The following is a 14,083-nucleotide window of genomic DNA, read 5'->3' as shown; positions in this document are numbered from 1 at the left end:
AGAGCACCAATTGGGCCTTACACTAGTCTTGTTGCAAACAAAGTTATTTTATCACCGACTTGCTCTCAATAATTTATTCTTGGAAAAAGAGGACAGCCAGCAAAAGCTGGTTAACCAGCTCCCAGTGCAATCATAACATGTTCCCAGCACAGCAATGCATAATTTTTTAACAGCCAACATTAACGTAAAAATAGCCTTAAGTGCTGAATAGCAAACAGTAAGCAATCTAAAGCAGCTTACTTTTTCCTGTTCAAATGTTACTAATGCTTTCCTAATCTATTATTGTTCGCACACACATAATGGTAAAACAGGTGGTTTTGACTGTATTTTACTATACATTATTATACTTATTTGTTTATGAAAGTACATAACACCCTACTGCGAAACATCAGGGTCGTCACAACATTAAAATATTTTAAAGCAATCATGAAAGTGTCTGGCTACTCAAGGGATATTTTAAAGAACTGTGTAGGTTTGCTGACATAAGTATTTAAAAGACTCTTGGAAAACACAAAGTGAGGATGCTTTTTGCACACCATTATCTTATATGTGCAGAGCTAAATGTAATATGACCTCTTAATGACCTGAGCAAGAGGATGTGAATAAAACACATGGTAAGTGATTTTCTACATTACTGCAAACTCTGGTTAATAACCCTAAACCAGCAACTCTTAACATAGCCAGTGTATCACCGGTCATATATAGAAAATGCTCTGAACAGCAGCATTAATCCAACACCAACTACAGCAAGAAATGAGCTGCATAAACCACAATGCTGCTTTGATATCACGCCAACTATTTTCCAACTATGTCACACCAGTCAACATTTAAAAAGCCATTCAATGAAATTAAAAAATTATAACATAAGATTAAAAAAAATCCTTTGAGCCTGTAACTGGAAGATCAACACATTTTTTTTTATTAGGACACTGTGTTCTCATAGGTATGACACAACTAGTTACACAGAAACATTCACACATATTTCAAGTACTATTATTCAAGGCTTCAATTTCAAAAAAATATTCAACAATACTCAACCGATTAGCAAGAAAAAAAGGTTTGCAATTTTATTTGGCTTCAACATGCTTCAATAGGCACTAAAATCCCTGCAGTCATATTTTTGAGATTTTTGCTAAGCAAGTGTGTCATTTGCCTTGTTGAAAAACAAGCAGCCACTCCCTTTGTATACAGATGCAACAGCTTATTCTTCAAGGGGCAATGACACACAAGGTCGATCAACTACCCAGAATGGTTTTTTTATCTAACAAAGTATTTCAATAATACAAAATTAAAAGAGAGAATGTCTGCTTTCACAGAAATACCACATTAACAAAAATGTCTATTGTGAAAAGCAATTGTAAAAATGCATCAACTTCAGAAACTATGCAGCACAGTGACAGCCAATTGTGGCCTGTCAACTGGAAAGGTACTAGCAACAAAAAGGAGGGGATGTTGACCCTAGCTTTTGAAAAACAGCAGCACTAGGTCATAAGGAGCATTAATGGGACTGTATATAAAGTACTGCTTCCATTATAAACACAGAATGCGGAATAAGAGTATAATTTAAAATTGATTAGTATACAATTTCAGGTGTTATGCTCCCATGCCATCAAGCATGGGTTATGAATAGCTAGAGGACTTTCCAAGATTGCACTCATTTACAGCAACTGGTATATGGGGACTAACCCATGATATGTACCAGTATATAGATTTGTCCTGTGTTGGGCTGCAATTTCCCCCAGAAAAGGGATGCCAGCCACTCTGTATAGTTCAGAGATAGGCAGGTAAGAAATACACCTGCACTACAAATATAACCCAAAACATGAACAGCCATATAAATGAATTTATAGTTCAGGCGAGGCTCATGGTCTCTGCTATGCCGAAAGGATGTACTTCAAATAATTTAGACAATTGACTGAGAATAAGGAGGAAATTGATGTAGGAGAACAAGTGCTTTTTCACACCGTTACTTTTCACATTAGTATTATACTCATTTTCTTGATAGACTGTATTATTCAAAACATTCACATAATTTTGCAGTGTTGTTTTAAAGTAAAATGCTGCAAAAGCCCTGTTACCTTTCCCCCTTTTTAATCATACTACCTTTTAAAATAAAGCAGGAAGTGTGCCAGCAGCTGGTCCCGTCTCTTCTGCCCCATGACAGCTGTATCCACTTCAGCATAAAGAAAAACAAGGATGCTAAATACACATATACTTTATTAAACAGTGAGGTTTCACAAAGAATCGTATCTCCTTGTACTCAAATTAACTCCTGATTCTGATAACTGATTATGTGTTTAACAGGAAGTATTCCACACAAATACCAAGAGAACAAAAATAATATGGAGAAGCCTCCTTTAAGAGGCATACCTTTTCCAAATTTAACATTCTTTGTGGAACCCCACTTTACATTTTCACACCCCTTATTTCCCCAATTTACAGAAATTAAAGTATTAACCATTTTAATACAACAGAAAAAGTTGAAGGTGTTTGACAACAAAAACTTTTCCTCAACCCTAGACATGGACAGTTGCAGGAACACTATGAAGATGAACATTTGTTCACCTATTTTTTCTCTCCTTAGGAACACATCAGATTGATATGCCAATTTCATTTTGCTACAACAATTTAAGAGACCTGTATGTGCCTTAATCATGAAAACTAATTCCACTGGGCTGTGATAGAAGACTTAATTTTTTTGGAATAAATAAGTGTTTAGTAATATTCATGCAGTGCAATCTTCAAACTGTACGTAACAGTGCAAAGGGTCAGTATGGTTGAGCACTCCTGCATGCAAAATTACTGTTCTCATTTACATTCTTAATTAGTAAGCTAGAAAGTATCCAACTATGTCAGGATCTTGGTACTTTTATTTGGACATGTCCTACCCCTAGCCAACATGGGAAGATAATAGTGAGGAGTTTGGGAGTTTAAGCATAGATGCAATAGTAAGAAGCAGCCTTTCTCAACCTTGAGTTCCCAGATGTTGGACTACCACTCCCATCATCCCTATCTGCTGCCCCTGCTGGCTATGGATGATGGGAGTTGCAGTCCAACAACAAGTGGGAACCCAAGGTTGGGAAAGGCTGAGTTAGAGCCTTATTTCACTGGTGAAATGCAACATCAAAGATGAATATATGGGGCTTATTTGTACCTTAAAAAGTTCATCTTCACCATCTTAATTAGTAGACTGATTTTCATCCCCCTTTCTCTACATTCAAATGTATGGCCAAACATACATTTAAGCAGCACCCGTTTTTGAAAACTTCACCTACTCTGTGAAAACTCTGCGTAAAATAACATCTGTCCTGATAAAGCCTTTCCAAAAATAATGAATGACTGGAAAAGGCAATGCAGCTTGACTAACCATTAAATTGCAAGTTGCTCAATCAGGATCAACTGATTCTACAAAATGTCTCCAGGGCTTCTGAACTCTTCTAAAGACTGGTCCAGACCAAGTAATAAGAAACCCCAGAGTAAGCATCAATGCAAAGTTGTCTGATACCACATTATGGGAATATAGGGATCCTTACCAGGTTGCGAGGTGGAAAGCGACTGTTCTTTTAACCCCTACACAACGGAGCCTGGCAGGGCAACCACCTAAAAGAGAAACTGTCAGAGAAGTTTAATAGTAATGTATAACAGATGCGATATAATTTCACATGCATGTTTTAAACTACCTGCTGCACGGTATTACTATTCTGCTCTTAAGTCTGTCCAGTGAGGAGGTCAACGTTTACAATTCCCAGAAATGCAGGCTAGATTTTTATCTGCCAGACAGAGCATTATTTTTACTGGCAACCAACACCAGGTGCCGCCATTTCAGGCAATCATTTTTTTTGTCTTTTTTTTTTTAACAAAACCACCTGGCAGTCTCGAACTGTGCCATCTGCGTGCCATTGTGAGAGATGTCCTGACCATTGTGTGCCTTAAAAACGGGTCCTCTGTTTACAACACGGCCAAACAGGCACCCCGGCATCGATCCGTCCTGTTCACACGCACGCGAAGGTCTGCGCTTTTTTTTTTAACTCTCTGCTACGGAAGGGAAGGAAGGAACATGCCAGTTTTCTGACTATACCCCCCGTTTGTGCGCTGCGCGTTTATGTCTGCTTGCTGCGGCTTGCTTTCCTCCCTCTCTCTTCCGCTCTGTCCTCTGACTGCCTCCTCCACTATAAAGCACACACCCCCTGGGCGATCGCGGGCAGGCACCCCGAGACAAAAAAAATGTTATGTTCTGCGTAGTTAGGAGCGAAGAAGAAGCGGAATACTTGACCCTACATTTTGGAGGCGAAGGTAGAGTAGGAGTAGGAGTCGGCGGTGGAGGGAGGCGAGGCGGCCGCCGCCCCCAAAGCAGAGCCCACCGCCGCCCGCCGGGCGCAAGCCGAGCAGAACTCCACCGAAACCTGGTCGCGATCCACGTGCAGGCAGATGCCGCCGGCGCTGGGGGAAGCCGCCCTCTTGCGCTCGCCTCCCTCGGGTACCACCGGCAGGGCGTAGTCGTGGTCGCCGCTGGCCTCGTAGGCCGGCCTGGCCTCCAGCACGGCCGCCGCCGCCCCGTCGTCGACCAGGCCGCTGCTGCTGATGCGGAGCCCCACTCTGCCGTCGCCGGCCAAGCGGCTGAGGAGCCTCCCCAGGGCGCTCTGGTTGGCCAGCACGGCGCGCAGGTAGCTGGTCTCCCTCTCCAGGTCGCGCAGGCGGCGGCACAGGCCGCGGTTGCGGTCGCGGAGGCCGCGGTTCTCGGCCGCCAGGCCTTGCAGGCGGCTCTCCAAGCCCATCACGTACTGCTTCTTCCGCTGGCGGTTCAGGCGAGCCGCGGCCGCGGCCTTCAGGCGGCTGCTCCCCGCTGGCCGCGCGGGGCGACGGCCCTGCGGCTGCGGCCTCTGCTGCTTCGGTTGCTGCTCCTCCTCCTCCTCAGTCTCCGCGCAGGCCCGCTCCGGGCTCGCCAACCAGCCCGGCCGGTTCTCGGTCGCCACCACCGCCGCCTCCAGCCAGTCGTCCAACTCCAGCTCCAGGCCCGCCGGGAAGAGCAGCTCGGCGCCACCCGCCTCCTCGAGGGAAGAAGAATCGTCGCTGTCCTCTCGGCGCGGCGGCGCGGCTTCGTCGCCCGCCTCGGCCCGGCTGCCGCTCCTGGCGGGAGGAGGCCCTTTGCTCGGGGATGGGCAGGCCGACGAACTGGCCAGCAGCTGGGCCAGGCTGTGGCGCATAATGGCGGCGGCGGGCAGGCCCCAGCTACCGCCGCCGCCTCAGTCCCAGCCCTCCCCGCCGCCTGAATCAGATCCGCCTGGGCTGCTGCGTCTCCGCCTCAGCGGGAAAGCGCGGCTGCTTCTTCCCCCGCTCGCCTTCCGCGCCTCCGAGGGAAGATGAGGAAGCTAGCCCGCCTCGCGACTCCGCCGGGCCGTTAATGGCGGAGAAGGCGGGCCCGGGCGGTTGGCGCCTGCGCACTGGCTCGAAGGCGCTCCCTCGAGGGGCAGAAAATGGCGGAGGCGGCACCTACCTCCTCCCGTTTACCTCAGAGCGGGAGCTTTAAAGGCGAGGGGATTCTGCACAGGGCTGGGTCTTGTAAATGACGGGCCTTGTTTATGCTCCCTTGTATTTAGCCATTATTATTATTACTATTATTATTATTATTTTATTTTATTTTATTTTATACCTCGCGGTATAGGGCGGTGTAAAAAGTCAATAAATAATAATAATAAATAATAATAATAATAATAATAATTTATTTTATTTTGTATCCCTCCTTGCCCCCCCCCCCACGGAACTCAGTTTTTTCATTTATTTATTGCATTTCTACATGCAACATTTCCTTTCAAGGAGCTTTAGGTGGGTGCAGATACCGTTTCACATTTCTCCCATGGAAAAAAAGAGACATCCTATTCTTATATTACTACTACTACTACTATTACTATTTATAGGGCTGTCAAACGTCCAGAGTTTTCCAGGCATTGCCGGAAAACAGTGTCCAGATTGGGGGGGGGGGCGGGATAATAACCACTGAATGTCAGGTACAATCCAGATGTATGGCAACCCATATCGGAAGTCTAGATTTTGGCGAATTTCCTTAAAAATATCTGAAAAACTTCGTTTTCTTTTTTAGATTTTGCAGAAAAGAAACCTCAACTACAACGTTGGCAAAAAAAACACAAACACCTCAACAACAACAAAAAAGCTCAATTACCGATTTATATTTATATACCTGTTGCTTGTAATCATTTGCTTCTTAGTCCTTACCGGTTCCATCCAGTAGTAAGCCCAATTGATGCCACTGCAATTATTATTTCTATTAATATATTTATTAGTCGCTTTTTGCCATGGCGACTGGAAAAAAATACATCCAAAAAATACATATCTCAATCTCAGCAACCTAAGAATGGTCGCCTTCCTACTCTAAACAAAATTATCTTAAAACTGGTATCTAAAATAGGGGGGGAAATGATCTGGTAAAAGATTATTTTATTTTCTCAAAGGCTGTAGGTCTGTTAGGAGCAAAGCTGATAGCAAAGGCTTACGCTATGAAATGTCGGAGTTTGGTATTTAATTCTTTCTCTTTCGTAAGCAACTCTGTGCTGTGCTTCTTGTACGCTTCAAAATGCATCCGGAGCTCAGTGTAGGCTTGCTGGGTGCTATCCAGCCGCCTCCGCAGGTCTCGCACCCGGAGGTTGCAGTCCACTGCTACAGCCTCCGTCTCAAAGCGCAGCTCCGCCGCCTGCTTGGCTTTCTCCATCTCTTCCGCCTTCTTCTCCAGCTCCGCAATCTCCCTTTGCTTGTCCTGCAGCACCTTGCCTCTGTCCATCGCCAGGCTTAGCAGCTCCTCCTTCTCCTTGGTCAGCTTCTCCACCTTGGCTTGCAAGGTGCAGTCCACCTCTCTTAGCTTCTTTTCCGCTTGCTGCAGTTCCTCCGTAACGTGGCTGTGTTTCTCCTCCAGGATACCCAGCCGGCTTCTCAGCATCTTGATTTCCTCAGCCTTAGATTTGGCTTCCTGCTGGTGGACTTCCAAAAGTTCCTTCTCTCGCTCTTGGGCTCGGCGGCTGTCCTGTTCGTAACGCTCCTTTAAGGACTTCGTTTCATCCAAGAGTTTCTTAAGCTCAGAAGTGAGCTGGGCCACCTCGGCCTCTTTCTCTTCTAAAGCCTGGCAGAAGAGGTTCTGGTTCTCCACGCGCAATCGGTGGTTCTCTTCCCTCAGCTGCAGGTTCTGCCTCTTGTGCTCGTCCTTGAAGTGGATCATGTCCTCGTGGTTGGCAGCCAGATCCATGAAGCGCTCTTCCAGCTGCTGCACGCGCCGCGTCTGGTTCTCCAGCTGCATAGCATCCGCCATCCTCTGTTCCTCCAGGTCCATGTTGATCTCCTCCAGGGCCTTGCAGCGCAAGAGCTGCTCGTCCGCTCGCTTCTTGAGGATGCAGATCAGCTGGGACTGCTCATGGAGCCGTGAGCGGAGCATGGCCTTCTCCCCCTTCTCCCCATCGGAGAGACCTTGGAGTTTCTCCAAGGCCTCAAAGGGGTCGCCCATGCTCCAGTCTACATCATCATCATCTTCTTCTACCTCCTTTGGTACCTTGGGAAAGGCCATTCCCGGACTCTTCCCATCCTGAGGCATGTTGAGGAACTGCTGTCTCTTCTCAATGCTGCAGAGTTGTACAGCGCTTCCCCCTCAAGTAGCATTCAAAACTTCTGTTGCTGGCCCAAAAGGCAGTTGGTCCAAACATTCCAAGAATCCCATGAGGTCATAAGCTAAGAACTGCTGGGCTTTCTAGAACCAGCGCGCTTTGCAGAGGTCTCCTGACCTTGTTGCATTCCTTCTGCGCTGCAGGTGGGAAACGCAGATCTGCAAGGGAGCAGGGAATTGATGCAACACACCAGCCTGGCCAGGAACGAAAGCCACCACACTAAATCGGTGCTTAGTTTCCTAATCAAAGATAAACAGTATGAGAGCTTCACCTCTTATTTAATCCCCCTCCCCCGCGCCAAAAAAAAGATGTATTCCCTGTTAATCCTAATTGACTCTTAGCTTCATTCCTCCCTTTTCCTGAGGCTTAGATAGGGCCATTGAAGTCAATGGTCTTCCTGGTAGCAGCAACACAGCTACGGAATTCTCCTTCCCTTGGGAAGCCCAACTGGATCCTTATGTCTGGGCGTTAAGATGAGCAATGAAGGCATTCCTGTTTCACCATTCAGTGCTCATCACTGGCTGCATGCACACCATATATTTAAAGAATGTGGTTTACTCCAAATAATGTTGGGAACTGTAGTTTTTATAAATGGTGCTGGGAATTGTAACTCTGTGAAAAGTAAACAAAAATTCCCAGGTTCCTTTGGGGGGAGCCATGTATGGTGTGTGTACACTGCCTTGGTTATTCTTCTACCCTAACAGTTTCTGGTGCTGATGGCACTTGTTTCTTTTGGCTCTCTGTTACGTGTGTTGTTGCTGAGATTTTATTGGAAAATGTATTTTAGAATTGTTGTAAGATGCCTTAAACCCTTGTTGTTGAAAGATGATATAGAATTATTATTATTTTTAAAAATATGCATATGATTGGGCTATAAATGCATTATGCTGATACTTTGCCATATACAGTGGTGCCTTGCAAGACGAAATTAATCCGTTCCGCGAGTCTCTTCGTCTTGCGATTTTTTCGTCTTGCGAAGCAACTCTATTAGTGGCTTAGCGCTATTAGCGGTTTAGCGGTTTAGTGGCTATTAAAGGCTTAGCAGCTTAGCGGCTAAAAGGCTATTAGCAGCTTAGCGGCTTAGAAAAGGGGGGGAGCGACAAAAATCGCAAGACTCGCAAGACTTTTTCGTTTTGCGAAGCAAGCCCATAGGGAAATTCGTCTTGCGAAGCGCATCGAAAAACGGAAAACCCTTTCGTCTAGCGGGTTTTTCGTCTTGCGAGGCATTCGTCTTGCGGGGCACCACTGTGCACTGATAAAACTATACTACAGTTCTATACATTGTTCCATATAACCCTGTACTAAAGTTGCTATAGAAGTATTTCAGCAGCAGCCTAGTGATTCACTCATAGAGCCCCAGCTACAACAACACATGACCCACTATTTTCAGCTGAATATTTTATTTAAGGATAATGAACGCTAGCTATCTAAGAAAAAGGGTGGGGGGAGCCTAGTTCAGCAATCCACAATAATTTTGTTGCTAGATTGCCACCTGATTACTGTATAGGTACTTCTTTTAAAAGCAAAGCCTGATTTCCATTTGGGTGGGGTTTGCCAAAAGAATGTTAACAGCCCTTAATGGTGCAGTGGATGTCTTTTTACAGGAGTTCATTGTTAAAAGATGGGTTTGTTGATGCAGATCTCTTTTGAATGTGTTTGGAAAGAAAAAATAACCACCACCCAGAATTTGGAGAGGTGCTTGTGAGAGAGAGGCCATAACAAAATAATTTTTTTTGATGTGAGGCAGAAGGTTTTTAAAAAAACAAGAAGCAGAGAGTGGGAATAAATGGTTCCCCCAATGGGAGGGATGTTGAAAGTGGAGCCCTCCCAAGGATTGGTATTAAGACCTGTTCATAAATGATCGAGTTATGTGAGAGTGCTGTTGTGCTCAAGTCCTACTTGACCTTTATGAAAATAGGATGCTGGATATATGGGCCTTTGGCTTAATCTAGCAGGCTGTATCTTGTGGAGCAGTGTGCCTCTTTTCTGAGAGCTCCCTGGTAGCAATGTGTGTACAGTGGTACCTCGGGTTACAGACGCTTCAGGTTACAGACTCCGCTAACCCAGAAATAGTACCTCGGGTTAAGAACTTTGCTTAAGGATGAGAACAGAAATCGTGCTCCGGCGGCACAGTGGCGGCAGGAGGCCCCATTAACTAAAGTGGTGCTTCAGGTTAAGAACAGTGTCAGGTTAAGAATGGACCTCTGGAACGAATTAAGTACTTAACCCGAGGTACCACTGTACTAGATTCAGGTAGGTAACCATTGGTTTGACGCAGTCAAAATAAATAAAATGTCCAGTAGCACCTTAGATACCAGCTAAGTTTGTTCTGGGTATAAGCTTTCGTGTGCATGCACACTTTTTCAGATTCTTCAATTCAGAATTTGTATCTGAAGAAGTGTGCATGCACACGAAAGCTTATACCCAGAACAAGCTTAGTTGGTCTCTAAGGCGCTACTGGAAGGAATTTTTTTTAGGTGTATACTGTTTGCCTTCATCACAAGAACATAGGAAGCTGCCTTATTCCAAGTCATACCATTGGTCCCCCTAGCTCAGTATTGTCTACACCAGGGGTTGTCAACCTGGTCCCTACTGCCCAGTTTCAGGATTCTAGATGGGCAGTAGGAGGTTCTACAGCACAAACTGAATCCTCCTTCCATCGAGTACTGGTGGGTGGGAAGAAAATTTTACCATCAAGAAAGATGCATTAGTGGGTGGTAGGCATAAAAAGGTTGACCAGACTCGGTCTACACTCTTCCACTTATGCTCTACTTGTGTATATCTGCAAGTAAACCAAATACTACAATATGGCATTCGCTTCCAGTTATCTCTTCCCCAAAGGAAGATAAGCCCTGATAACGCTGTTCCTACTAGTTCTCACTGCTCGGGCAAGTGGGGAATGCCTCAGATTATCATTTATTATAAAGGCATTCACATATGTGATTCTTTATACTGTGCATAAGCAGAAGAGCAGAATTCCACCTGACCTGAGAAATTTACTATATTATGCCTAGAGTCAATGGACAGCTTTAGGATGGGTACTGGGAGCTAGCACAATTGAATGTACTTGTTTTTAATTTTAGCTATGTTGATGGTTAAAGCGTTAAGACCAAAAACACTTTATGGGAGGGATATGGTTTGAACTGGGAATTAAAAGAATAGAGAGAGAAGGGAGGTACTACATAAAAATTGAATTATGTGGCTCTTTTTCTCTCCCAATAACAATTATTTAACCTACACTGTAGTCTCATGACAAATCCCAAAGCTTGCTAGAATTCCAATTTTTAATCACATGCATTCTGGGAGCAGATATGTATGTTGTCCAATTAGCACAATTCATAAATATTATATTGGATGGGGGAGTGTTTTGTTCTTATCACAGCTCTGTCTGTGCTTGTTTGTTAATCAGCAGAGCCTCTGAGTAAGTATTGAATAATGTTTTGAGGCTAAACAATGCAATGGTTAAAAGGCAAAGCATGACTAATGAACATACTACTCTTTCCTAAAAATGGTCAAAGGGACTCTGTTTTGGGAACTGACTCCCACAACACCAGAGTGGTATCAGATCCCTGAAGCTGGAATGGGTTGAAAAGAGGGATTAAAGAAGGATCTAGCCTGAGAGAAAATAAAGATCTGACTATGAAGGTTTTCTTACTCTCTTAACTGCACAATTCTGTACATATCTACTCAGAAGTAAGCCCCATTGAGTTCAGTGGAGCTTACTCCTAGGTAAACAGGAGTGCACAAGATTACAACCTATAAAATAAGTTGCAATAAGTTCAGTGCTCTTATAATAAAAACAAATTTGTACATCAGAATACTTCCAGTTGTTGTTACAACATTCAGAAAAGGTCATCCAATTTAATTTCAACAGATATTGGCGTCATCCTGTTTCTTTTATACTCATACATAACTGTCTGGTTTTGCCATTTTAAAATAGCATTTATAAATATTTATTTTTTAAAAAAAAGTTAATCAAAGAGCCATAAAATGTTTCCTTACCAGGCCTTTATTCTTTTACTATCTTGGTCTGACAGCCTTGTTGAGTTTGCATCTCCATGGCAATAAGATTGAAGCAGACTCCTTGCCAAGTGTAGAGCGAGGCCAAACAAGAGAGAATGCATCCTGGAAGCTTAACAAGCTCTGGAAAGCACGTTCCTTGGCTGTGACCCTCTGCGATAGATGTCTCCTTCCTTTCCCTCCCAAAGGAAGCCTGAAAATGACCAGCAGCTCACCACTATTACTGCCAACTCTGAAATAATATCGTGTCCCTGAGAATCAAATGAGGAAGAAATAAAAGGTACCTATGTTCTTAAAAACCAGGCTGTGGGGTTTTTTGTTGTTTTTTTAAAGCAGTAATTTGCCAATGAAGAAAAGAATCAGAATATGGGCAAGACGAACTTGCTTAATGGGGCTATCAGTACTTTCCTAGCTATGTTTACTCCAAGTTCTCTTGCAGTTTCTGACATCAAGTTATTCGGCTTTCTCTTCCATTCCACATTATTAGGCCAGATAACTCTTCCCACCAGCAGCTGCACAACAGACCAGTATCCATGGAAAGGTAGTACACACTCATGCTTAGAAGAAGAGAAGAAGAGTTTGGATTTGATATCCCGCTTTATCACTACCCGAAGGAGTCTCAAAACAGCTAACATTCTCCTTTCCCTTCCTCCCCCACAACAAACACTCTGTGAGTGGGGCTGAGAGACTTCAGAGAAGTGTGACAAGCCCAAGGTCACCCAGCAGCTGCATGTGGAGGAGCGGAGACGCGAACCCAGTTCACCAGATTACGAGTCTACTGCTCTTAACCACTACACCACACTGGCTCTGTGTTCTGTGGTGAACCAGAAAGTAAGTTCAGGTACGCTCAGGTGTTTAGTGAACCTCTATCAGGCTGAACCAGATATATCAAAGCATAACTGAAAGTGCAAGAACAGAACATAACTGCAGTGAATGCACCACCAAAAAAAAGGCAAGAAGAGCAAATGCAGCACTTTGTCTCTCTCACAATTTCAACACTTGCTTATCTGAGCATATACATAGTTTCCAACAGACTTTTTGAGTTTAGAAACCGTGAACAAATAAAGTTCCAAATTTTGCAACATTCAATTACAATGCATAAAGTGTTTTCTCCTATTTTAGGTATCGCTTCCTGCTTTGCCCAAATGGTGGCACTAGAGAACGTTTTAAACGCCCTGACACACTGAAAAAGCCAGCAGCACATTTTGCAATTGAGTGTGTGTGTTTGTTTGTTTGTTTGAAGTCTCACTTTAGCTTCACCAATAGTAAAAGCTAGTAAAACGATGAGAGTGATGATGAGCCGTGTTTGAACGATGTGAACAGGGTCTTGCTTACAGAAAAGGGCGAGGGGGAAGAAGAGAATCTGCAATTTCAAGGTTGTTAGTAAGTTGAACAGTCTGTAAAAGTCTTCCATCTTTTCAGGTACTGTATTTAGAGCTCTCCAGTTCTATTTTTTTTTTAATATAGATTTTTTATTAATTTTCCATAAATAAGAAATAAAACAAAGCAAAAACATAAATAAACACAAAAACGACTTCCCCGTACCACCCCTTTTCTGCATTCTTGTTTCAAGATTTTTCAGCAACCCTTTTGTATTAAACTTATTTCTATTTCGTAAATTTAACTTCCATAAGATATTTAAAACAACTGTAGTTCTTTATCTCTTATAACCCTGATCCTCTAATTTTCCAAATTACAACAGTTTTTAAGGTAAACTTTAAATTTGTTCCAGTCTTCATCCACCGCCTCTTTCCCTCGGTCTCGGATTCTGCCAGTCATCTCTGCCAGTCCCATATAGTCAATCACCTTCGTCTGCCATTCTTCCAACGTGGGTAGATCTTGTGTCTTCCAATACTTTGCTAGAAGAATTCTTGCTGCTGTTGTGGCATACATAAATAATGTCCTATCCTTCTTTGGCACCATTTGGCCCACCATACCCAGGAGAAAGGCTTCTGGCTTTTTATTAAAAGTTCTCTTCAGAACTTTTTAAATTTCATTATAGATCATTTCCCAGAAAGCCTTAATCTTCGGGCAGGTCCACCAAAGGTGATAGAAGGTTCCCTCCGTTTCATTACACTTCCAACACTTGTTATTGGGCAAATGATAAATCTTTGCTAACTTAGCCGGAGTCATGTACCACCTGTAGATCATTTTCATAATGTTTTCTCTTAAGGCATTACATGCCGTAAATTTAACACCAGTGGTCCATAACTGCTCCCAGTCAGCAAACTCAATGTCATGCCCTATATCCTGTGCCCATTTAATCATACTAGATTTCACCATTTCATCTTGAGTATTCCATTTCAACAGCAAATTGTACATTCTTGACAAGTTTTTAGTATTGGGTTCTAACAGTTCTGTTTCTAGTTTTGACTTCTCCACTTGGAAGCCTTTCTTTC

At 43.7% G+C, this 14,083-nt stretch overlaps 2 protein-coding genes and 1 long non-coding RNA gene across 4 annotated transcripts; 1 reads left to right on the top strand and 2 right to left on the bottom strand.

Moving 5' to 3' along the window:
• Window positions 1–896: 896 nt before the first annotated feature.
• Window positions 897–5,448, bottom strand: CREBZF (CREB/ATF bZIP transcription factor). The gene is made up of 3 exons (XM_083499920.1): window positions 4,279–5,448; window positions 3,534–3,612; window positions 897–2,173 (listed from the first exon to the last, which is right to left on the bottom strand). Exons 1-2 carry the CDS (start codon window positions 5,202–5,204, stop codon window positions 3,564–3,566), a joined length of 975 nt encoding a protein of 324 aa, XP_083356046.1. The 5' UTR covers window positions 5,205–5,448; the 3' UTR covers window positions 897–2,173; window positions 3,534–3,563.
• Window positions 5,449–6,436: 988 nt separating this feature from the next.
• CCDC89 (coiled-coil domain containing 89) lies at window positions 6,437–7,594 on the bottom strand (the record flags this gene model as incomplete). Its single annotated transcript, XM_083499868.1, has 1 exon — window positions 6,437–7,594. One exon carries the CDS (start codon window positions 7,592–7,594, stop codon window positions 6,506–6,508), a length of 1,089 nt encoding a protein of 362 aa, XP_083355994.1. The 3' UTR covers window positions 6,437–6,505.
• A 190-nt stretch (window positions 7,595–7,784) lies between these two features.
• LOC310705403 lies at window positions 7,785–11,983 on the top strand. Of its 2 annotated transcripts, none has more exons than XR_014525236.1 (2): window positions 7,785–7,920; window positions 11,702–11,983. It is a non-coding gene; the product is annotated as an uncharacterized lncRNA (long non-coding RNA). The 2 variants fall into 2 exon arrangements; XR_014525237.1 differs by having other exon boundaries at window positions 7,890–7,974.
• The last annotated feature ends 2,100 nt before the right edge of the window (window positions 11,984–14,083 follow it).

Source organism: Podarcis liolepis (assembly GCF_965112155.1).
Source record: "Podarcis liolepis genome assembly, chromosome: 4".
Taxonomy (NCBI): domain Eukaryota; kingdom Metazoa; phylum Chordata; class Lepidosauria; order Squamata; family Lacertidae; genus Podarcis; species Podarcis liolepis.
The sequence above is the reverse complement of the archived record's forward strand: the minus strand, read 5'-3'. Positions and strand labels throughout refer to the sequence as shown.